Source organism: Lontra canadensis, unplaced genomic scaffold, assembly GCF_010015895.1.
Source record: "Lontra canadensis isolate GAN:19392208 unplaced genomic scaffold, GSC_riverotter_1.0 scaffold53, whole genome shotgun sequence".
Lineage (NCBI taxonomy): Eukaryota > Metazoa > Chordata > Mammalia > Carnivora > Mustelidae > Lontra > Lontra canadensis.
In genome coordinates, this window is record NW_022631047.1 from 9,752,143 (window position 1) to 9,775,579 (window position 23,437).

A 23,437-nucleotide genomic window follows, 5' to 3' on the forward strand; every position below is an offset into this window, starting at 1 on the left:
GTTTCCAGGTGGTTTGGGCAACGGAGTCGATGTGGAGACCTGCATGGGAGGGAGAGGAGGAGAGGGCGTGCACGGGCTGTTCGTTTTAGGAGACACCGCGTGAGGAGCTTGCTGGCTATGCTGAAGGAAAAAGATGAATGAAGTCTCCGCGCGGGGAACTGGGTGACGCGGCCCGCGGCTCTGCCTCCATGGATTCTACACCTCAGAACTATTTGTAAGGGGTGGGAAGATAGGGTCTGCGCGCCCCGCGGTACCGCCTTCTTACCTAGCAGTCTCAGGTCTGGGCAACAGCGTGCTGGCGCCCGCCCGCGGCTGTGATTGGCTGGAGCTAGGGGTCGTGGGCGGACTTTAGGAACTGCTCAGCAATTGGCTGGCAGGGGCCCAAGGGCCCTAAATCAAACTATTGGCACCGCCCTTCCAGAGAGCAGGAGCCTGTTTCCACTCAGCCCTTAGACTGGTAAGCAAAACTATAGTCGTAGTGGTCAGTGAACGATCCCCTCGGCCACCGCTCCTTCCCAGAGTCGGGCTGTGAGAGGAGAGCTGAGATTGGCCAACTTGCAGGGGCGGGGCGGGCTCGGCCGTAGTCGGGCTTGGCTTCGGACTGACGCCTGTCCTGCGCGTTGATTGGGCCGCGGGGTTGTCAATGTTACTGGGAGGCGTGGCCGACGCTAATAAAGTGTGGGACTCGCGCGGTAGCTGCGGTAAGTTGTACCGCAACTGGAGCTGTGGTTTTTAGGTGGAGGCGGAGCTTGGCGGCTCGGTAGACTTCAGCCGCAGCGTTTCCCCGGCCAGGTATCCGGCCGCAGCCTCAGGAGAGAAGATGGATCCCTCAACAGCCACAGAAATGTGAGTTGCCCCTGGTGTGGGGGGCTCGACACCTCCTTGCTAACTCCCACCCCCAGGCCGGATTCTGCGGGACGGAAAATGGCGCATTGCAGCAGCTGCTGCGACGCGGGGAACCACCACCGCGCGCCGCCCCCAGACCTGGCCGCCCCTGGGGAGGAAGGGCAGCACCCCATTCCTGCAGCAGCCACAGCCAGCACCCCACGGGGGCGGGTAGGGGCGCCGGGGTCCCACTTTCATGGCACTCTCTCCTCTGGCTTGCGGGGAGCCCCGTTCAGTCTCGGTAACAGTGAAGCCCGGGACCGGACGAAGGTGGGGCATGGAGAGACATTGGGGAGGGGGTTCAAGACCCTTTCTTGTTGTCTGATCAAATCTGTACTTAGGGCCTCTGGAAACAGTAAAGGGTGCACCCGCCTGTTAATAACTTGAGTTGCTCTGCGATCTCCGGATTTATGTACGCCCCTCGCCCCATCTGTGCCATGTTACCCTACTCGCCCAGTCCCTCTTAACAGTGAGCAAAGATCCAGAAACTTATCCGACAGTTCTTTGGCGCCAGGTGAGCAGCTCAGACTGACTCAGGGGGCAGTGGCATGTGGTTCCAAGCAGCCATTCATCTCAAGGCCACCTGTATAGGAGGTGTTTTCCTGTCATCCGGACCAGGCCAAGTTGGAAGAGAAATAGAACTGAGGATCCCTGACTTCCTCCAGCAATTCAATTTAGTGTCTGACCATCTTCAACACAACCGTCGTCCCAAGATCCTGAGGGAGAACTGTGGCAAGATGAATGACGTATATCCCTCTCAGGACCACTATATATTTAATAGAGACTTTTCTTTCTTATTATTGTCTGGAGTCCTGGCTTGTCTTAGATATATTTGTGTTGCTTCTCTTAGTGACAAAAAGGGGAAAAGATTTACTAATGTGACGCATGGGTTATGACTACCCCTGGATGTTTTATTGCTGAGTGTTCCCAACTCCCAACAAATAGTAAGTGAAATCGTCCCTTCAGATGCTTTATAACCATTTCGCTTTTTCTCTATTTGATTTCTGCATTTTTTTTGAAGATTTTATTTATTTATTTGACAGACAGAGATCACAAGTAGGCAGAGAGGCAGGCAGAAAGGGAGAAGCAGGCTCTCTGCTCAGCAGAGAGCCTGATGGAGGGCTCTATCCCAGGACCTGGGACCATGACCTGAGTTGAAGGCAGAGGCTTTAACCCACTGAGCCACCCAGTCACCCCAAAGTACTGATTACCGCCTGACCCGGACTTGAACCCTGGACCCTCAGATAAAAGTCTGATGCTCTACCGACTGAGATACGCAGGCCTCCCAGAGTAGCTCAGTTCTGATTTCTGTGGTTTTAACTGTATGTGATGTTCTGTGCCTTTTGGCCAAGCCCTAAAATTCCATTTTTTCCTCCCACACACTGCGGAGGAGGGGGATGTACTGGTTCCCAACAGCACACATGTGGGATGAACTGAAGGAAATGGGGAAAGCATGGTGACCAGCAAGGCATCACGAGGTCTCTGACCTTAAAATTGTCATTGGTGCGACCATCCTGGACTGCTTCCAAGACCAAATACTGGCTGCTACCTACTCACTGAGTTTTCACCTTTCAGAGAACTAGATTGCTTAGCTCAGTGGTAACACAAGAGTCTTCTGCCTTCCATGACTTTATATCTTTTTTTCTTTCTTTGTGCTTTAGAGGGAGATGAGAAAGTGATTTCTTTAATGGGGTTGAGTTGGGTATAGTCTGCTAGTAAAGCCTCTGTGAAGAGTTATTCTCTATCTTTTTAGTCCAAAAAAAAAAAAAATTCACTTAGGAAGAATTTTCTGGGTATCAGTTCTGTTGTGAGTAGTCAAGGCATTTCCTTTTTGTGATGATTTAATTCTTAATGCATTTACTCTTGGCCTGCTCCTGTGAGGTATGTTTTGTGAGATTCTGAGCCTGTATGAGGAGTTCTTACTGTAACTTCTATTCTCCATCAAGTTTGAGAGCTCTCCCTCTGTTGGTGCATTCTTTCTTGGGAGAGAAGAATCTCATGCCTTAGGTTAGATTTCTGGGAATTCTTCAGAAGGTGAATTTAGTCTCCATGTGTGGGACATGGAAAGGATTTTATCTTGAAGACCTCCACTAGATTCATTCCTTCTAAGGCTAAGGGAAAGAAAGCATCTGTGTAGTAGTGTAAACCAAGATTTCTCTTTGGGACATGAAGAACTAGGGGAGCTTCCTGAGATTTGACGACAAATCTAGAAAAGGAAGGAACACACTCTATGATGCATGTATTCAAAGACCATTACCCATATTCTTGCTTCCTGTCTGTGCTCTTGGAACAGTTTCATAATTAACACAATTGCCTGGCACCCCAGGTTTATCTAAGTGAAACACCATCTTCTCTGCCAAAAACAAAGCAAGTGAACAGTCCTGACTTATACCTACCTACAGAAACCTTGCCTTTGGTGATTCTCCAAGTTGTCCTTACAGCTGCCCCGATATACTAATCATTGTGTGAAACAACTAATAGCTCAATTCCCCTAAGCAGAGTCTGTCAACTTGCTTGTGTTCTTTAGGCTTTGCATAAAAGAGCTGTTCGGTCCGTAAGTGTTAGTCTTTTATATGAATTTCTCTTAACCTGAATAGGAATTTTCCAGTTTGACTTCATGTGAAAGGCTTCTTTTTTTTTTTTTAAGATTTTATGTATTTATTTGACAGAGAGAGACAAAGTGAGAGAGGGAATACAAGCAGGGGGAGTCAGAGAGGGAGAAGGAGGCTTCCTGCTGAGCAGGGAGCCTGATGCGGGTCTCGATCCTAGGACCCTGGGATCATGACCTGAGCCGAAGGAAGACACTCAATGACTGAGCCACCCAGGGGCCCCAAAAGGCTTCTTTCTGACAGTCAGGGAAGTGCCATTTAGTTCAAGGCTGGCACCTTTTTCCCTGTAGCCATTGTGCCAGAGATGTTTGAATTTAGGGCAAAGGATAGCCCCAAAGAAGATCTCTTGATGCCACCCTGAATGTCCCTGAACCCCCCCTAAATGTTGTTACAGGATCTTTCATCTTTTGCTTCTTCCTCTATGCTGCATCTCCCTCCTTGGTGTTGCCAAGAAGTTAGAATCCCTTCTGGTTGCATGGAGCCTCATCACCATAGCATTTGTCATATGGGGCCAGAATGCATGTGATTCCTTTCTTGTCTCAGTTACTTTGTGTACTCGGTCCCCTTCCCTCCACAGGTCTGCTCCAGCTCAGCCTCCCACTGAAGGAACAGAAGGGACTGCCCCAGGAGGGGGCCCCCCTGGCCCTCCTCCTAATACGACCAGTAACAGACGACTACAGCAAACCCAGGCACAAGTGGAGGAAGTAAGTGGAGAGCTTTTTCTCTGAGAGTTTCCAGATGATGGAAGTTTAGAAACTTTTTTTTTTTTTTTTTTTTTAAATAAAGGGGTGCCTAAAAGCTCTGGGAAGCAAGGCATCCCTGAGTTACACAGGACCAGACTTGAGATTCTGTTGTTTTTCACCCGTCTCTAGCAGGGAAGCTTACTAGCTTTGTTTCTGCACCCCTTCAGGTGGTGGACATCATGCGTGTGAATGTGGACAAGGTCCTGAAGAGAGATGAGATACTGTCACAGCTGGATGACCGAGCTGACGCCTTGCAAGTGGGAGCGTCACGGTTTGAGACCAGCGCTGCCAAGCTAAAGAGGAAGTATTGGTGGAAAGACTGCAAGGTGAGTTTTCTTGTCCTCTCTGCTTTCTCTTCCTGGGCCTCAACTCCTGGAAGAAAAGAAAACGCTCAGGTTCTACCTTCCTCCTCTCCCATGGCACTGAGGAACCTTGAGGGGAGGAAATCTGAAAGCCTCCTTGAGATGCAGTACCCAGAATTGGCCACCAGGGTAGGCTAGAGCGCTCAGAACCACTAACTGGGTGCCAGCCATACGCTGAGGAGTTGGGAAGTGGTCAGTCGGGCTGCTTTTCCCTCAAAGATCCCTGGGAAAATCTTGCCTCATCCTTCCCCACACACAGCCAACATTAACTCGATGGCGAGGATAGGTCTATATTTAAATACCTGCAGCTTTTAGGAATAAGATGAATACTTCACAATGGAAAATGAACCAACTGACTAAAGATGCTGTGTCTGCACCTCCATGGCATTCCTTTCAAAGCCTCAGGCAAAAGGAGCCAAGCGAGATGGAGCGAGCCACAGATGCTCGGATGTTTCTGGGAAGCCTCAGCTGTGGTGCAGGGGTGGTTGTCTCATGGGGAACTGGAGGGTTGGGCCCTTCCTGAGAGACCCGCCTATTTCCTGGGGGATGAGTGGTTTCTTCCACTGTCCCCAGGATGGAGGAAGTTCTTTTCCCACATCTCTAGTGGGAACATCCTCTTTCCTCTTCCCCAAATCCAAGGACCCATTTTTTGGTCAATGTTTCCTCAGATGATGATCATGCTGGGAGCTATCTGTGCCATCATCGTGGTAGTTATTGTAAGTAAGTATCGCTGAGATTGCTGGTGGGGTGAAGAGGTGGGAAGGTCCTGGAGTCTTCTCCCAGCCCTGCCTGCCTTCCTGCCTGCCTGGGGAGTAGGGCTGCTCTCACTGAGGTATGGAGATCGCTGCTGTGGGATCATCACCTGGTTTGGGAGGGAGGAAGGGCAAAGACAAGGGACTTCCTTGATGGACAAGCCTTCCCTCTGCAAGATCTCGTGGGAAGATGGTCCTTCCTTTTCTGAGGAAGTGGGGCTGTGCTGTTTGTCACTGGCTTGGGTCAGAGGGAGACCACGGGGATGGAACACCTGCGACTGAAAGGCCTGAATGTCTAGTAACGTGATGTAATTTGCCCTCTTGTTTTCTCCTGTCTCTTTTTCTTTTCCATCTGGGACTTCCTGATTCCTGTGTCCAGTCTACTTTTTTACTTGAGAATGTGCCACCCCTTCCCTGTTCTCCATTGCCATCCAAACTCACATCCCTCTCCCTCTGTTTGCTCTCTCAATGAACGTCCCCATCTACCTTCCTCCACCCTGTCCTGGCTTCTCCATCGCCCATTCCTCCTTTTCTGTTGCTCTCATTTGCACTGTGTCCCTCAACACTAGAAATGCTGCTCGTGGCACAGTCTCGAAGTAACTCCCTGAAGAGCCACAGCTGGCACCTCCCTGCCCCCTTCTTATGTGCTCTCAAGTTCCCCCAAAGCCAAAAAGAATTGGAGGCCAAGAGAAGAGGAAGGGGTGTAGCCAAGGTGACGTGCCCAAGAAGCTGTCAAGATTGGGGAAGGAGAAGGGTGTTGGTGCCCATGGTGTTACCAGGAAAGGCCCGGTCACTGGTGGGAGGGGACTGGGAACAGCAGGGAGAAGGGCAGCTCACTCAGGACTGCCCTGATCACTAGGGGCTCTTCTCTTAGGCCAGACCTGAAAAGGAGCCTGGGGTGGGCCCGAAATCCAACTTGGTTGGGGTAGTACCCTTTTGGAAAGTCAAATCTGTTTTTGCAGTTATTTCTGATCTGTCCGAGACTTTCTGTCATCAGGGATCATACAGCCTTTTGCTTTGTTTTCTGGAGACCTATAGAAGGCATCTTAATTGCAAAAGGACCAGCTTCATTCCCATCCTAGAAGCAGCCCTCTAAGCTCATAACTACAAGGGGTTGTCTCTCGTCCACATTTTCTGCAGGATTCTGTATCATTTATGAGAGCACCACATAATTTCATAGAGCCAAAGCTGGGGATTCTGAGTTAGTTTTAATTGTTGGAGATAACAAGTATTAATTATAGAGAGACAACGAGTCAAGGGCCTAATCTGAAAATAACAAGCTTGGAAGAAGCCACTTGTTGCCAGCTCGTTGGGGAGGGTCCCACTCCTCCCTTCCCCTTGATAAAGCATGAGGTGTTAGAATTGAGGATACCTGGGCTCTCCGGGACTGCTTTCCTCTATACCCTTCCCATGTACTTACCAAAGATAAGGATGAGGCAGGAGGTCCTTCCTGAAGCTGGCAAATTCTGAGTATTCTGAGAAGTCCAGTATACCCCCCCAACCGGTCTTGGGTGGGAGGCGGGACTGTCTGTGGACAGGTGCTCATGTGCACTGCTGTGCCATTATGGGCCCCCTTATCTAGAGCCTCCTGTCTGTTCTTCCTGTGCTGTGTTCCCCTTCTGAACTACCTGTACCCTTCTGAACTCCACTTTGCCTCCTTTCCTTTCCCCTCTGCATGGTTTGTGGGGGGAGACAGTGGAACCCGAGGGTGGGAGGCCACGGCTGGGCTTCAGGATAGCTTGTGGAGTGGGACAGACCCAGGCGTGAGGGAAGGAGGGAGGCTGGGAGCAGCAAGGGGGAATACCCATGACCCCTTATTCCTCCCGTCCTCCAGCCCACAAGCAGGAAGAGGCTGAGGCCAGGCCAGGCCCAGCCGGGCTGGGTCTGGGTGCTTCCTTTCCATGCAGCAGCATTTCATTGCACAAAACCATCCTTCCTCTCCTTTTGCCCCTGTTTCCCACATTCCCTTCGTCCTGCCGCAGGGCAGGACTGAAGAGCTGGAAGAAAGCAGTCAGTGTACCCTCCCAACGGCCCCCCTCGAAGGTCTCCAATCTCCTCTGGGCTCCTCCTTGCCTAATGCAGGGGGTCACCGCTGGAGAAGAACTGCCACTGTCCTCGATGTGTCCCGAGCCTGGAGCAAATTCGCCCTCTTGGCCCACCCAGCCCTGTCACAGGAATTCTTTCCTGGGTTTCTATCCCTCTGAGGCTCACCAGATGTAGTTGGCTTTGTTCTTCTGGGGATGTTTGGCCTTCTACTTTCTTTCTCACCCCACCCTGTACCCTCTTCTGTGTCTTTGCTGTCCCTCTTCCCTCCCACCACCCATGTGCATGAGCAAATATGCAACCAAACCTTGGGACTTTGCAGTCAAATGAAGCCGAGCTTCCCACATCCCCTTCTTCCTTGGTTTGCCATGAGGCGATGTGGGGTTTCCACTGTGTGTCTGTCATCACTTCTGTCTTTTTTCCTACCCCCAACCTCATACTTGTATAGAATAATAACTGTTGTACTTCCACCCCAGGCATGTGGCATATTTACCAACTTCATGTATTCTGAACAAAGGCAAAAAAAAAAAAATATATATATATATATAAATTCCTACCACTAAACTGACTTGGTTGTTGTTTGGGTTGGAGTAACTGAGGAGGGGCGGGGGGGGGGTTCTTTTCCTTTACGGTGTGTTGTTGCGTGAGGCCGGAAGGCTGGCTTACAGGTGCCATGTGGCACTCTCGAGATAAAAGATCCATGTGTTGGCAGAGGAAGTGGTCTCCGCTCTGCATCTGTACCTGGCGCGGCCCGACTCTTCCAGGTGCTAGTGAGAGGAAGTGGTGACAGGAAGTCGAGTGGGCATCTCACATATCACATCAGAAACCACTGCAGGTTTTCTCTGACGCCTCCCCTCTGCCTCCTTCCTATGTCCTCGTGCTGCCCAGACTGTCCGAGGGGGCGCCCACGTGAGGCCTCTGCGAACACACCCTGTTCCCCAGCAGCCTCACGTCCAGTTTTCTTCTGCTGAGTTCCGCTGTCGTCACCAGACACATCTTAGAGTTGGATGGAAGGAGAAATCTCTCCCTGGCAGTTGAATGAGGGAGGCGCTGTCCAAAAGAGGTCGATCTTAATTGTGGCTCAGAGTTCCAAACAGAGCAACCTGACGTGGCGCCCCAGGGCCACCTCTGAGGGCCTTCGTTTCATACCCTGAACACTCTGCCAGTGGGTGTGGCAAGGCTTGAGGACAGGGCTCAGTTGGGTCCGGTGTGGGGAAAGACAGGAAAGTGGAAAAGCTTTGTTTCTGAGGACACAAGAGGCTTTTATTTGGACAGAGTTCAAATGCTTGTGTGTTATGGCCCAACTGCCACACCCCTTTGTCCCACTGTCCCCCCGACTCACTCCTTTTTTTAAAAAAAGATTTATTTATTTTAGAGAGGGAATGAGAGCATGAGTCAGGGGGAGGGGCAGAGGGAGAGAATCTTCAAGCAGACCCCCACTGAGCATGGAGCCCCATGCAGGTCTCCATCTCATGAACCATGAGATCATGACTTGCCCACTTACTCCTTTCTTAGTGTTTTCCCTTTTTCTTTTCTACCATAGGCTCATTTTTTAACCTCCTACCCAGACATTCTACTTTCAACCACCCTCTCACCTCTTCACGTTTTCTCCCTTGGTGTTCAGCCCAGGGACACAAGGAAGGAAGGCAGAGACCCACACAGAGCCAGGTCCCCAGGATCTGTGCCTTCTTCATGCCTTTCTTGGGGCCTTTTTGAGCTCTGAGACTTGGGCTGGAGTCCTTCTGGGACAATGTGACTACTATTCCCTTTTGCTCTAAGGCAGGAGGGCGGTTACCCAGAGGGCCTCAGAGTCTTGGCAGATCTTGGTGAGGTAGCTAGGAGAAAACAAGAAGGAAGGAGGATGTTTTCAATTGAGGTAACCCCAAAAGCCAGGGGCTGTGGTATGGGGACTGGCTGGAACTCAGGACACTTGGGCTTCATCCCTGGGCTGGGTGGGGAGGTGGCTGGAGCCGGCTGATCTACAGGTAAGGAGGGGCAGGGCAGGGCTTACCTTGCCGTCTCTGAAGCCCCAGGAACAACAGTGCAAGAAGGAAGAGGCTGCTGGCCAAAAGGACTCCAAAGGCTGTTTTCTGCTCTGTAGGTTGAGAACAGCACAGGCAGGAATCAGTAGGTTGGAATAATTTTTGAGGCCGCACCTGCCCCAGCAAGAGGGACAAAGCAGGGAGGGAAAGGGAGAGGAGAAAGAGAGCATGTCTGCGCGTGCACCCCCATCCCTGGTTAAGGAGTTCATGGCAAGCGTTCTGCTTTCACCTAGGACCTGGGCACACTGTAGTATTCATACTTGTTGAAGGTTGTGGGATGTCCATGTGTTTTCCTACCCCTTCCCACTTTGGGACATTTAGAGAGATTTAGGTTAGATAAGTTGTTGACAGGTAAACTGAAATTTTGACTAGCTGGGAAACGAAGTAAACTGAGACAAAACCCCAGTTCTGGGGAAGCTTGCAGTCTGGCAAGCTACCAAATAATGCCCAATGCTCCCGGATGTTTGCATTTCTTGTTGAAAACCTCTCTATGACATTCTGTGACTTTAGGATGAAATTGCAGCCTGAAATCCCATTGTGATCTGCCCTCTAATAGCGTAGAGGGTTTAAGGCTGTAGGGCAGTCAGTGCCCATTTTTCATATTTTCTTTGACCATTTACTAGGTTGGTGGCCTTGGGCAAATTCCCTGACATCTGTAAGAGCTAGTTTGCTCATCAGTAAAATGGGAGTCATGATAATACACGTGATCATATAGCTAACTGCTTGATTCATATAAATGCTCAATAGATGTAATTACTTTCAAGCTCCAGGGCCACTTCTCCCTTTTCCCACATACCCTTGGCTCTAGCTGTGCAGTTCCCCAAGTTCTCCTGAGACTGTTTATAATCTGGCCTTCACATATGCTGTTCTTTCCGTCTTGGCTGTTTTCTTCCCCCCTGAGCTAGCTCCCTCAGCAGGCGTCAGTGGCGTCAGTCCCTCCAAACTGACTAAGCTCCTTGAGGGCAGGAACCCTTGGTCTCCAGCTCTCAGTATACTGCCTGGGGCCCTGGAACCTGGGGTTTGGTGGAGTCTTGGGATGTGGGGGCAGCTAGGATTGGGGGGCTGCCACTTCGGGAACCAAGAGGCAGAGGTTAAACAAAGTGCTGTGGGAAGCAGAACAAGGCCAGAGACTGAGCTGGGGGCAGGAGAGCCATGAGCCCAAGTATGGAGGTAGGAAAGGAGGGCAGTCCTAGTACCTGGTGGGAGGATCTGGGTGCTGGCCCCCAGGGGCTGCTCCAGGGAGCTGTGGGCGACCTGGCAGGTGTAAGTGGTGCCTATAGGGCCAGGTTCTACGGTCAGAAAGGAGGAAATGCTGTAGGTGCCCGCTGCGCTTTGCCGGAGGCTAGAGAAGGAGGCGCCAGAGACTGGGACCGGGGCTCCGCCTGGCTCCTCTCGACTCCATGTCACGGTCATGTCCAGAGGATAATAGCCAGTGATGCTGCAGATGAGGGTGGCTGGCAGAGTTTTGTTCTCCAAGCTGAGTCGTACTTTGGGGGAAGCTGGAAGAAAGAATGAGGAAGAAGATGCCAGAGGGCCCCAACCTGATGGCTTAATCTCCCAAAGCTTCCTTTCTCTTCCTGCTGGGAGTGAAAGTAGGTTGTGGGAGCTGAAGGAATTAACCCCCAGTGGAGGGCCCAAGGTGGGTGTAAGGAGTCCACCCTGGGTGCAGGCCAGAAGGGAGCACGTCTTTCATAGGCAGTTGAAAAATAGTAGTAAAACCAAGTAAAGGTTGGCTTCTTCCCATCACTATAGGCTGCTGATTTTCAAGGACATAGTGATGAAGTACTCCTGCCAGTCAGACAGCGCCCACGGCCCCTCCTGGGTTTGCTGCTGCTCCTTCTTAGGATGTGGTCCCAAGGGACTGGGGTACTTGGGAGACAGCCAGCCAGGACAGGGTGGTGGGATCTGGGATGGGAAACTGCCTGGTGGAATTCTCCTGGAGTCTGACGGGGAATGGTCTGTGCCTCTAGGATGGTGATGGCAGTTAGGTCATGGCAATGTGACCGTCTGCCTCTTGGGGACTTGCCCTTGTGTTGGATTCTGTCCTGGAAAACGCTCCCATAGGTGTATCCCTTCCACTCTCCCTCAGAGACCTGAGTATGGCCTCACCTTGGACGTGGACCTGGATGATTTGTTGAGCTTGGTACAGAGAGGTGGTGATCTGACAAATGTAGGTCCCCTCGTCCTTCAGGGTGAGGCTAGGCAGGGCAAGGGAGGCGTCCCCGGCCACAAGTAGCTGCTCAGGCTGCAGCGCAGCGCCCTTCCGCTTGGCCTGCTGCTGCCCCCTTGTCCAGCTGTACACCAGCTCGCTGTTGCCCTTATGACGCAGCCGCCACTCCACACGGGTCAGGTCCAAGCCCGGTGCCATGGAGAAGACACAGGGCAGGGAGGCTGAGGACCCCAGCAGGACGTTCAGGGAGGGGGTCTGTGTTGTCACTTGGAGCTCCACTGCAGTGAGAAAAAGAAGGGTGATTGTGGGCTGCTTCCTCCTTCGGCCCACTCGATTTCTAGCTGTGGGCACATGCCTGCCTCTGCCCCCTCCTCTGGACAATGAGGCCAGCTGAGCTCATTTCCCACTAGTTGGAAATGGTGCTCTGGAAAGGCAGCCTGGCACACATGGTAAACCTAACTATTTTGGAATCACTTACCCCCAGACAATCTAACAAAAGCTATGGACTTCTCACCAGACAAGTCCATATCCAAAATTAGGGGTTACCATTGACCTTCAGGTCAGGCCACTGGAATAGCAGAAAAAGCTTTGGAACCCTTCTCCTTCCACTTACTAGCTCTGTGACCTTGGGCAAGTCACTGAGGGTTGCCAAGGCCATCTGCTTAAGGCAAGGATGCTGTGAAGACAACACAGGAGTAAGAGATTTATTTATTTATTTATTAAAAGATTTTATTTATTAATTTGACAGACAGAGATCACAAGTAGGCAGAGAAGCAGGCAGAGAGAGGAGGAAGCAGGCTTCCCTCTGAGCAGAGATCCCAACGCCGGGCTCCATCCCAGGACCCTGAGATGATGACCTGAGCCGAAGGCAGAGGCTTTAACCCACTGAGCCACCCAGATGCCCCAGGAGTAAGAAATTTAAAAAGCACACAGTGGTAGTATTTGTGCAAAGCGTGTTAAACCTGAATCTAATGAGGAACAATCAGACACATCCAAATGGTGGGATGCTCTTTGAGACAGTGGGCCTGGACTCTCCAAATATCAGTGCTGGGAGAAGAATGTTCTGGACTTAAGGAAGCTAAGAGCTTAGGGCCCCTGGGTGGCTTGGTTGGTTAAGCGTCTGCCTTTGGCTCTGGTCATGATCTTGGGGTCCTGGGATCAGGCCCCATGTTGGGCTCCCTGCTGATCAGGGAGCTTTCTTCCTCCCTCTCCCGCTCCCCTTGCTTGTGCTCACTCTCTGTCAGGTGAATAAATAAAATCTTAAAAAAAGAAGAGGGATGCCTGGGTGGCTCAGTCGGTTAAGCGTCTGCCTTCCACTCAGGTCATGATCCCAGGGTCCTGGGATCGAGTCCCGCATGACGCTCCCCGCCGAGCAGGGAGCCTCATGCGGGACTCCCTCTGCCTGCTGCTCCCTTGCTTGTGCTCACTCACTCTCACTCTCTATCTGATAAATAAATAAAATATTAAAAAAAAAAAGAAGAAAGGGAGCTAAAGGTACAGGACAACTAAACACAATGCACGATCCTTGTTTGAATCCTGGCCTTTAAAAAAAAAAAAAACACAAATAAACAAACCCAAAATCAAACCAGAAAGTTATACAGAACATTATTGGGGCAGCTGGAGAAGTTTGAATTTGGACTCTGCCCTGAAAGGACTACTGTATCAGTTTTACAATTTCTTAGGTCTGATGCTCAGTGGCGTACCAAGCAGTGGTGGGGGTGATGGGAACAGACTGCCCTGGCAAGGGGGGAGTATTTTATCACTGCTGGTGTTCAAGATTGCCAGTATGGTGACGGCGTAATGGTGAGAATATGCTAAACTCTTTGCACACTGTACCCCCAGACTGCCTGCACCACTGTAGACTGCTCCCCACCTTGGTTTGCTGCTGGGGTGATGGTTTTGTGATTATGAAGGAGAATATCCTTGTTATAAAGTTTGTGTTCTAAAGGAGTACATGCTCTGCGTGGAAACTTCTGGGGTGAAATGTTGAGATATGGGCAACTTACTTAGTTTGGGGGTTAGCTATTCTCTCATTTATTAAGAGAGAGAATGTGGCAAAATATTAATAATTGGGTATTCATTACCTAACTTACTCCCCATTATTCTTTCACCTTTTTTGTAGGTTTGAAATATCCCAAGATAAAAGGGGAGATATCTAGCTGTGCCAGGACTATGGTTGACACTGGACAGACATGAGAACCTCTCTTTTCTGATGTGGCAGGATAAATTTAGGTTGCACCACAGAAAACTTCAAGTGTTCGGGGGCTTTCTAAGGATAGAGGGTAGCCCCCTAATCTCTAGACTTGGTTGGGTCTTTTTCAAGGCCAAATACTGGATTTGATGAACTTTAGAGAAATCTATTGTGATGTTCTCAATTTCCTGTACCTGCTGGGATGTGCTGGGTGGGAGAGGGCAAGGACCAGGTTTTACTGATAAGAGATAATGAATGAATTTGCATCCCTGTCAGTTGCTTTAATCATCTTGAAGCGTCAGACCCGGCTGGCTTTCGCTGGGATACAACTGGCATTTGGCTTAATAAGACTGCTAGGGACAGGGACGCCTGGGTGGCTCAGTGGGTTAAACCTCTGCCTTCAGTTCAGGTCATGATCTTGGGGTCCTGGGATCGAGCCCCTCATCAGGCTCTCTGCTCAGCAGGGAGCCTGCTTCCCTCTCTCCCTCTCTGCCTGCCTCTCTGCCTACCTGTGAACTCTCCCTCTGTCAAATAAAAAATAAAATCTTAAAAAAAAAAAAAAAAGACTGCTAGGGACAGCATATGCGAATGGAGCATCACATGTCATTTCCTCAGATTAGGGAGGTGAAAATGATCCCAATCCAATTATTTGGGTCTTTAGGAGAAAGGACTGAGGCTAGGGGACACCTTGAGATGACTGATGTAGATGGAGGTGGGCTTGTTCCTTCTCCTTCTATTCCCCAGTAACTGACAACTTGAAAAAAAAAACAAAATTTTCTTACTGCTACTTTTAAATTTCTCACCTGCAGCTTGTATCATCCCCTGGGGGCTCAAGGGCAGGTTTAGTGTGGGGTGCAAGACAGCCCCATTCTCCGCATCCCTGGGAGTCTTCATCACCATGGAGACACTAGGTCCCCCTCCAGATACCTGCACGTTGGTGATGAACCAAGCTGCGTTCTCCGTGGCCTGGAGAAAATAGTGGGAGATCTCACAAGTCACCTCCTTCCCATTGCAGTCAGCATGGAGCAAGGCCTCCGTCTGGGGAATCTGTACCAAGTTCACTGCGGGGAGAAGAGCAGCATAGAGGTCTGGTTGGTTGGAGGACACCTGGCCCATGGGAAGCCAGCGCAGTGGGTGTACTCAGGCACCGGGCTGTCTCAGCAGAGGGAGCCCAGAAAGATCGGGACACAGTGTGCAGGGCTCTTACCTGAGGCCTCGAAGGTAACAGGTGGGTTGTCTTCAGCCAGCGTGCCTCCTTGGAAGTCGGTGAGGCCTTCTAGGGAGCCATCATCCAGCACTGGTGCCTGCCTCAGCACGAGCAAGGCCTTCACCATGTTCTTACTGCTGGCAAAACCTCCAAGCTGCCTACCTTCCTCCACCAGGAAGCAGTCTAGGACCACATCCACTGCCTGCAACTGCCTTTCCGCTGCAGGTTAAAGACAGGGTGAGCACCCTCTTCCCAGAGAGTTGCTTCTGTGCCCAGGTCACCTACCCCAGCTGTGGAGTCATCAAGGAAGGAGTAAAAGTCTTCCAGGGTCCTAGCTGTCACTGTGTCCCTCTTTTGTCACCCCACACCAGCCTTTCTAGGAAGCACCTGCTAACTCCAGGTACATACTTGGTAGGAATTACTTAAAATCCTGGATTTGCCTTACTTGGAAGAGTTTTTTTTACTACAACTGGCACCAAATACTCTCTTCAGTCAAGGGAATTCTCAGCTAAAGCAAATAAATGAGCAAAGTTGCCACCGGGAGAGGAGACAGGACACTTGTGTGGCAACCATCTTCTCAATTTCCCAGCCCGCCCACTGGGTCTGCTGTGCTTTCTGCCATTACCAGTGGCCTTCCCCTCCCCAAACCTCCGGGGATCACCTCCCGCGCGGATTTCCTAGCGGGGGAACCCTTCCCCTTCAGGTTCTGCTCCCAGACAGTGCCCTCTCCGGTAGGCCCCCACCACATCCACCCAGGAGGCCCCTCTTCACTTCATTTGGCTTTTCCCACAGTCTTCTACCCTCTCCCCAACACCTTTGGTATCTTACTTTGCTGGCCTTTTTCCTGTTCGGTTTAGGAGGTCATCCCGGGCCCCTCCCCGCAACCCTTTCCTCTTCCGGAATCACACCGCGTGTGCCCTCCCCCCCTGGTGCCCTCCCTGGTGCCCCACCCCCACCCCCAAGCCAGCGCTCCCCGCTCACCTGGGTCTGCCGCCACCCCGGACAGAGCCAAGCACAGCAGCAGGCACCATCCCAACCCCGTGCCCATGGGGGCAGCGCTCCCGCCCCCCTCGTACCCCAGTCGCCCAGTCCCCCAGTCCCCCAGTCCCCCACCGCCCCTCTGCACGGCTTCCCGCTGGCACGGCCCGGGTGGAGAAGAGGGGCCTCTCCAAACCACCCTTGCCAGCCTGTTGCTTTCTCTTCAGTCCTTGGCCTACTTCTCTTTCGCTTTCACTTCGACTGTCACCGCGGCTGCCTTTGAGAGTGAAGCCACCAGGTGCTCCTGCCAGAGTCCTGTTCCTTGTTCTCCTTTTTCTCCCCCGCCATGGCACCCCGCCAAATCCTCAGGTTATCTCAAGATCTGACTTGACTGCATGCACGCTTTTGGCTCCCCAACCAAGAAAGTGGAGCTGAAAAAAGGGGGGCAGGGCGAGACTGAGGGGCTACTGGGGGAACTTTCTTCATTTTCTGTGGGTGCCACACCCACTCGCGATCCCCACTCCCCGACTTGGGCGGGGCCCCAACTCTAGTCTGCCCTGGAGAGAGCTCCTCCTTCAGATCCCCGATCTGGGAGAGGAGGCTGGGTGTGGCCTGCACCGTGAGATTGGAATTTTAAAGAGAGAGAGAGAGATTGAGCCTGCGGGGAGAGCTTCGGTGTGTGGTTTGGTTGTCACTTTATTTTGCCAAATTTTTAGGTCGGTGATACAGCACGTGGTGGTTCTAGGGGAAAGTGTGTTCTCCACCTAAGGCCCCACCCTTCCAGTGCAGTGCAGGGGTGAAGGTGGCTGGGCCAGGACACACTGGGGTGGGGGTGGGGCCCACGTCCTACCCTCCATCTCACCCCCATGCGTCCTTGCTGGTGTCAGTCTCCAAAAGGCACTTTTTCAAGTCTGCGCACAGGAAAAGAGTCCTGATGACAGGATGGTACTGAAACCCCGGCTTGGAGACGGAGGTGGGGGTCGGGGTGTGGGGGTGTGTGTGTGCCAGGTCTCGATGCCCGGGTGGATGGCCGCTGGGGTGGGATGGAGGCGGAGAATTTATTGTAGTGATGACCCGCCCACCCAGCCTTCTCCGTGCGCAAGCTCAGGAGTAGGAAGCAGGTTCTGGTTTTCGGTAATCTTCCTGAATGGGAATGGCGCCGCCCTCTTCCTCCCTGGGGCAGCTGTACCCGCGAGGCTCTGCCGGCACCACTGGACTTTCTTCTTTGTCTGCGGGAGGAGAATGGGATGAACCTTGGGGGGCATTGGGGGTGGGACGTGGTGAATGGAGTGGAGATAAGCCAAGGAGGTTCAGGCTCGGGGAGGGCTGTCAGGGGGTTGCTAGCTGAGAGAAAAGGAAGAGGAGGGGGGAGCCAGGATTGGTAAATATGCATTGAGCAAGCCTTCGGTGAGGTTCAAGGCATGGACAGCGGGGCTGGGGTGGTAGGGTAGGGTGCAGGGACAGGACTGGAGACCAGTATTTTGTCTCTTACTTAGTCTGCATTTTCTTTGTTGATGGAAGAACAGGGGTCCCATCACGGTGAAAGCAAGAAACATCCCAGAGAGAATGACAAAGACGCGGATGCAATCTGAGCTGCACAGGGGCCTTTGGGCTGTGATAGGCAAGGACCACGCAAGGGTTTTTGGAGAGGGCCTCAGCCTTGACTCCCCTCAGCCCAGACCACCTGTCACCCCTCCTCCTGTCTCTCTCTCATCCCCTCCCCCACTGCTACCATTTGACTAAATTCTTTCCTAATCCCTAGACTCTGCTTCTTCCCCATCTTCCCCCTACTCCTAGGAGCTTTCTGGCTGGCTTCCCTTTCCTGTATGCAGTCTCCCTGGGGGTAGAGAATGGGGAGAAGACTCCCCATTCTGGCCAATGGGTTGAGAGGGCTGCGGCAGGCAGCCACCTGAAGTCAGCCAGAGTCTGCACCTGCGGAACTGTCCTGGGCTCCTGCATCCCTGGAGAAAGAGGCAGGGTGAGCAGCCGCAGGGAACCTCCCAGGGCACAAGCCTGGGCTGAAGGCAGGCCCAAGGCCTTCAGCTGCCCTAAGAGGCCCAGGGAGATGGGAAGGCTGACCAGCTGGCCAGGCAGCTGATGTGGGGAGGGTGATGTTTGGGGCGCGACCCTTATCCCCATGGCTGGACAAAGCATTGGCCGGAACTTACTTTTGGTGTAAGGTAAGTGGCTGGGTTGTGGGTGTGGGTCCGGGGCCCAAGACGGTCGAGGCAGTGTCAGCAAAGGGTTTGAAGGAGGGTCACACTCTGTACACTCCTTGTCCCTGCACTGCCAGCCCTTGGGGCAGGCACACTGTGCATTTGCGGTGAGGGTGCAGTTTCGAATGAGAAGACCTGGGGACAGAAGAGGAACACAAGAAGCTCAGGCCTCGGAGACCTGCCAGGCATGCTTGCTAAGTTCTGTCCCGAGCTCCCATCCCAGGTCCAGCTGCAGGGACTCCTGCCCCAACCACGCAAAGGCTGCCCCTCCCTCCCTGTCACCCAGGGGCTCTGCCTGTATTACTAGTGTCATTAAAGGGAAACACTTGGGTTTTTTCCCTTTACTCATGGTTCAGAAAATGCCAACTGTAAAAAGTAGAAACAGCTTGCAGGATTTTCTCTCCTATTCCCTGGCACTTTGATAACTTCTCATTGAAGTACAAGAGACAGACAAAGATGTACACAGGTCACAAGCGTAAAGCTTGAGAATGGCTTCAGATGGGAGCCACGAACAAGAGCAGCAGTGTCCCTTTCTAGTCACTACCTCCTCCCACCCACAGATAGCCACCAGCCCGACTTCCTAACGCCGCGAGTCACTTTGCTTATTTTTGTACTGTATTTGTCTAGTCATGCATGTGTACTCACTTGTGTCTGACCCTCTTCCTCAATCCCTTGTGAAATTCATCCATATTGTAACTGCGGACCGCTCGTTCTCATGCGGTATAGCATTTCACTGTATGAATATACCGTGATTCATGTGTCTATTCTGTTAACGGGCATTTGGGTATTTTCCAGTTTTTAAGCAATCAGGAATAGTGCTGCTATGGTCCCTGATGGGTTTTTAAACTTTACTGGAGAGTTATTTGATTAGTAACATACTTTGGCTTTACAGTGTGAATTTTATTCAAGTGTAGAGGTCAGGTGCAGAGTGACTGCCAAAAAATTCCATTAGGGGAGGAGGATGTGAGGGGCACTGGGTGGGTTTGTGCTCACAGGTGGTTAGGGTTAAAAAGAGGAGAGTGATTCTGGGGAAGGCACCAGCACCCGGATGTGGGCAGGCTTGAGCCCAGCGTGGTGGGGCCCTGGGACAGTGCACTCGTGGGGACCCAGGGAGAAGAGCCCTGACGGGGCAAGTGGGGTGCAGAAAGGAAGGCTTGGAGGATGCCAAAGACAACGACCAGTGCTCTAACAATTCCTTTAGCAGATGCCTTTTGCCAGGAAAGGGAGAGGTACACAGATTCCTTCTTTCCATCCTTATTCCACTTCTTTCGGAATTCTGACTAGTAGCTGCTACCAGAATTTCGTTTCTTTGTGGCTTACCAGGAATTGTGAGCCAGCCTGGACAAGGGTCCACAGGAGGAGAACAGTGATGGGGGAGGTGACAGGGACTGGGGAGAGGAGAAGAGGTAGGCAAAGTCGAGGAAGATCACCTCAGATGCCAGAGGCGGTGGCCAGGAGGGTATCTGCCTGAGGGGAGGAAGGGTTAAAGAGAGAGCTGGGCTTGGTTCTGCATGGGAGTGCCATCGTTTTCAGAGATGAGTATCCAGAGACCTGGGAGTTCTCTTCACCACGTATAACCTGTGCCCCCAATTCCAGGCTGATGTCTGGTGCCTCTCCATTTTACCCAGGGGAACACTGAGGTCCAGGGGGGCCACACTTATTCAGCCTCCCCCTGGCCATCTTCCCCCTGGTGTCCTACAGCCAGTAGCTGCGTGGGTGCTATGGAGGCCCACGGGCTGAGTCTTACAGAGAAGTATCATGGATTGCCTGGTCTGGAGCCCAGCAACGGGAGGGGGGACTGGCTCAGTATTGGGAAAAGGCCTCCTGGTGGGGCCTACGTGAGTGGGGAGACTCTGACTAGAATATTCCAACCCGGGGCACCTGGGTGGCTCAGTGGGTTAAGCCTCTGCCTTCGGCTCAGGTCATGATCTCAGGGTCCTGGGATCGAGCCCCACATCCGGCTCTCTGCTCAGCAGGGAGCCTGCTTCCCCCACCCCCCGCCCCCGCCTGCCTCTCTGCCAACTTGTGATCTCTCTCTGTCAAATAAATAAATAAAATCTTAAAAAAAAAAAAAGAATATTCCAACCCTGCTGGGGTTGCTGCCAAGAAGAGAAAAGCATCCAGTAATAGATTTTTAAATTAAGTGGACTGAGGAATACTTATGTATGTAAGATATTGTTTTTTGACCGATTTGCAATGGCAAAACCTTTTATTTAGTTCATTTTTCGATATGACAGTCTAAAAGGCCTACTGAGCCCAAGCATATTTTATAGACAAGCAGGGTAGTGGTTCAGTTCCAGAGCCCTCAGAAGGGTCCTGAGGGGGAATGTTTGTTCAAAGAGGCCACTTTAAAGCCTGTGCCTCTATCCCGGCTGGCATACAGTTTCTGAAATTCTAGCTAAGCTGGAGGAATAATAGGAATTCATAACACAGCTGCAGACATTACACTTCTTCATTTAAAAAAGATAAAATTATAAAACAAACAAGAAAAACATGGGCCGCATACATATTCCTTTTCCTAAATTGGCTTTTATGCCAAAAAAAAAAAAAAAAAGAAGAAGAAGGATGTTCCCCACTGGCTGGTATTGTTAAATCCTAAGAAAGATGTTCTCCAAGTTCCAAACAAATGCATGCTTCTAGACCAAGCCAGTTCATCCATAGGGTGTCGCTCATCTGAAATCTAGGATCCTAGGGCCACTTCTGCTTCCTTTTCCTCACTTACTCCTTTTTCTTGTGGTGATCTGAGTGGTACACCCATTCTCGGCAGCCCCCCACATTCTGCTTACCCCTTCCTTGTAACACCAGAGTTCTCCCCACACCAGTACGTGTCCTGCTCAGGGTCCCCCACTTTCCCGCATTGGCCCCCTTGCAGTAGCCTCAAAGTGACAAGCTCTGGCCCCCTCCTCCTTGCTTCCCCACACCCACCTCTGCCACCTTGGCCCCCAGAGGCTTGCCCATCTCACCAGAGTTACAATGCCGACAGCTCTCACAGTGGCGCCGGGAATGGTGGTCTGGTGAGAAGGAGGCCCCCTGGATGCACGGGTCACACTGAGCAGACTCACCATGCTTGTCACAGTCCTTCATGAGGAAAGTCCCTGCGAGCAGAGGTCCAGGGTCAAGGCCCAAGGAAGGCCACTTCTCTGCCCTTGTCAAGGCTAGTACAGGATTCCTCTCTTTGAGCTCAGACGCACTCTCTGCTGCCCTTCCCCCCCAAGCTCCCAGCAAGCCCTCCTCTCTCACCTGGCTTGCACATCTGGCAGCACAGCTCTCCCTGGACCAGGTAGTGCTTCTCTGGACAGGGCTTGGGAGCTGGGGTCGCTGAGAGTCCCGCCAGGGTCCCTAGAATCCACAGCCAGCAGGGAGGTGCCCGGGCCATGGCTCTTGCCCAGGGAGCCCTTTCTACGTTCCAGTTACTGATGCCTGGCCTCCGTGGAGCTGGCCCCTCCAGTGGGGTGCTGGGGCCCTACTCTCAGTACCTCCTGGGTAGCAGCTGCAGGCCCTCTTCGAGTTGCTGGCTTCAGGTGGCAAGCCGACCTTTGATGGCAGCTGCAGCTCCGTTGTGGCTGGTTTTTTTCCGCAGAGCCGTGACTTCCACCCCCTCCCCCTTTTCCGTGTGCTGGGTGCTGGGTGCTGGGTACCAGGGAGAGTATTAAAGGGCAAGTGCTGTCAGAAGACCTGCTGCTCTTCAGAGACCTCCATCCCCCCCAAGACGCCCGCATCTCCTGGCCGCTGAGATCGGAACCCGCCCGTGCCTCTTTTACAGAATGTTGGACGCTCAGTTACCACCTCTCCTATTCACACGCTCAGACACAAAGATGCCCACGTTGCCCCCTGTTCACAGCTTACAAGCTAATAACAGTTTAGAGAGGGAGGGGGATCCTGAATTGAGTATAGGTCCACAGACTTTTAGCTGAAACTGTTGGGGTCAGGTAAGTTTTAGAATTCAGAATTTTTCAGATTTTAAGGAGTAACTAACCCCCTCAGGCATCCTCATGAGGCCAGAGTAGCACTCAATCAAGCACATTTCTGCAGCAAAAGAATTGAATACTGGGGCACCTGGGTGGCTCAGTCGGTTAAGCATCTGCCTTCGGCTCAGGTCTTGATCTCAGGGTCCTGGGCTTGAGCCCTGCATTGGGCTCTCTGCTCAGCGGGGAGTCTGCTTCTCTCTCTCCCTCTGCCTGTGCCCTTCCCCACAGTTCATGTTCTCTCTTCTCTCTCAAATAAGTAAATAAAATCTTTTTTTTTTTTTTTAAGAATTGAATATTTAAACTAAGTGGGGTGAATGAGGACCGTAATTAACCCTTGCATCCACTGAGGTCTGGTTTTATGGCCAAAAGACTTGGCTACAGAATTGTTCAGAGTTGTCAACAAGACACTTAAACCTGTGTTCTCCTCTCTGTTTAACTCTGTTAAGAGATCATGTGTGACCTCTTTTCATCCTCCTGCCAGCCTGTGGAATGGGTGTCACTCCTGTCCATCTAGCCTGCCCTTGTCACCTCGCTGTCATCTTCATCCTACCCCCCAGCCTTGGCGCTTGGGATTAGATTCCCTGGGTCATCTCTTCCCTGTTTCCGCTGTTCTCCTGGGAAAGCTGATGTGGGGACATTGGAACTTGCTGGACTTTTCTCTCTCTGAGTCCTGGGAACGCATGGCTTATTTCTCCAGGCCACTCTTCGTTCAGGGGCTTTGCTGTTGTTTCCAGAGTGCTCATAAAATGTCACACTCCTGTGACCTCACCTGTTAGCTCTGTTTTCTCTCACACTCTGGTTTCCTTTCTCTTCATATTTTCCATCCTCTTGTCTTTCCCCAGCCCCCTCTTCTCTTTAAGAGGGTCCTCACCCGTGGGAAGCCACATATGAGTGTGATCTGAAGAATTACTTCTACACAACCATCCTTCTCACTGACAGCACGCCTGAATTCCCACCTCAGAGCGATAAGCTTGGCATCTGAGGATTGTGCTGTCACGAATGGTCCAGCCCCATCCCCAGATGATGGTCACTATTTTCACTATGAATCTTTTTTTTTTTTAAGATTTATTTATTTATTTGAGATAGATAGAGAGAGAGAGAGATTGTTGGGGAGAGAGGCAGAGGGAGAGAATCTTCAAGCAGACTCCCCATGAGGGGCTCTATCCCACCACCCATGAGATCATGACCTGAGCCAAAACCTTAGGATTGAGGGCACCTGGGTAGCTCAATGGGTTAAGCCTCTGCCTTTGGCTTGGGTCATGATCCCAGAG

At 51.8% G+C, this 23,437-nt stretch overlaps 3 protein-coding genes across 6 annotated transcripts in view; 1 reads left to right on the forward strand and 2 right to left on the reverse strand.

The window, feature by feature from the left end:
- Positions 1 to 395: 395 nt before the first annotated feature.
- VAMP1 (vesicle associated membrane protein 1) overlaps positions 396 to 23,437 on the forward strand; it is a 73,350-nt gene continuing 50,308 nt past the window's right edge. The window contains exons 1-6 of one of the 2 annotated variants that reach the window (XM_032874795.1): positions 396 to 457; positions 737 to 846; positions 4,072 to 4,198; positions 4,405 to 4,563; positions 5,268 to 5,319; positions 5,731 to 8,332. In XM_032874795.1, the coding sequence (XP_032730686.1) occupies positions 821 to 846; positions 4,072 to 4,198; positions 4,405 to 4,563; positions 5,268 to 5,319; positions 5,731 to 5,747 (381 nt within the window). In that variant the 5' untranslated portion in view covers positions 396 to 457; positions 737 to 820 and the 3' untranslated portion in view covers positions 5,748 to 8,332. Of the gene's footprint in view, positions 458 to 736; positions 847 to 4,071; positions 4,199 to 4,404; positions 4,564 to 5,267; positions 5,320 to 5,730; positions 8,333 to 23,437 lie in introns of those variants that run through there. The other variant, XM_032874794.1, reaches the window with a different exon arrangement.
- TAPBPL (TAP binding protein like) lies at positions 8,812 to 16,084 on the reverse strand. The gene is made up of 7 exons (XM_032874790.1): positions 15,986 to 16,084; positions 15,005 to 15,223; positions 14,601 to 14,858; positions 11,546 to 11,884; positions 10,633 to 10,935; positions 9,406 to 9,489; positions 8,812 to 9,229 (listed from the first exon to the last, which is right to left on the reverse strand). Exons 1-7 carry the CDS (start codon positions 16,050 to 16,052, stop codon positions 9,186 to 9,188), a joined length of 1,314 nt encoding a protein of 437 aa, XP_032730681.1. The 5' UTR covers positions 16,053 to 16,084; the 3' UTR covers positions 8,812 to 9,185.
- On the reverse strand, positions 16,659 to 21,801 carry CD27 (CD27 molecule). Of its 3 annotated transcripts, XM_032874793.1 has the most exons (6): positions 21,439 to 21,789; positions 21,162 to 21,293; positions 18,151 to 18,333; positions 17,857 to 17,943; positions 17,475 to 17,597; positions 16,659 to 17,211 (listed from the first exon to the last, which is right to left on the reverse strand). In XM_032874793.1, the coding sequence occupies exons 1-6, from the start codon at positions 21,572 to 21,574 to the stop codon at positions 17,087 to 17,089; spliced, it is 786 nt and encodes a 261-aa protein (XP_032730684.1). In that variant the 5' UTR covers positions 21,575 to 21,789; the 3' UTR covers positions 16,659 to 17,086. The 3 variants fall into 3 exon arrangements, with proteins under 3 accessions (XP_032730684.1, XP_032730683.1, XP_032730682.1); XM_032874792.1 differs by lacking the exon at positions 17,857 to 17,943 and having other exon boundaries at positions 17,475 to 17,594; positions 21,261 to 21,293; positions 21,439 to 21,801; XM_032874791.1 differs by lacking the exon at positions 17,857 to 17,943 and having other exon boundaries at positions 17,475 to 17,594; positions 21,439 to 21,784.

Coding starts and splice junctions, on each gene's coding strand:
- TAPBPL (XM_032874790.1), bottom strand. CDS start 16,052: ATGGGCACGGGGTTGGGATGGTGCCTGCTGCTGTGCTTGGCTCTGTCC. Junction 14,859..15,004: donor TGTTACCTTCGAGGCCTCAG/GTAAGAGCCCTG, acceptor TTCTCCCCGCAG/TGAACTTGGTACAGATTCCC. Junction 9,230..9,405: donor GGGGCTTCAGAGACGGCAAG/GTAAGCCCTGCC, acceptor GTTTTCTCCTAG/CTACCTCACCAAGATCTGCC.
- CD27 (XM_032874793.1), bottom strand. CDS start 21,574: ATGGCCCGGGCACCTCCCTGCTGGCTGTGGATTCTAGGGACCCTGGCG. Junction 21,294..21,438: donor CTGCCAGATGTGCAAGCCAG/GTGAGAGAGGAG, acceptor CTCTGCTCGCAG/GGACTTTCCTCATGAAGGAC. Junction 17,598..17,856: donor AGCCCTCTCAACCCATTGGC/CAGAATGGGGAG, acceptor CCTTGCCTATCA/CAGCCCAAAGGCCCCTGTGC.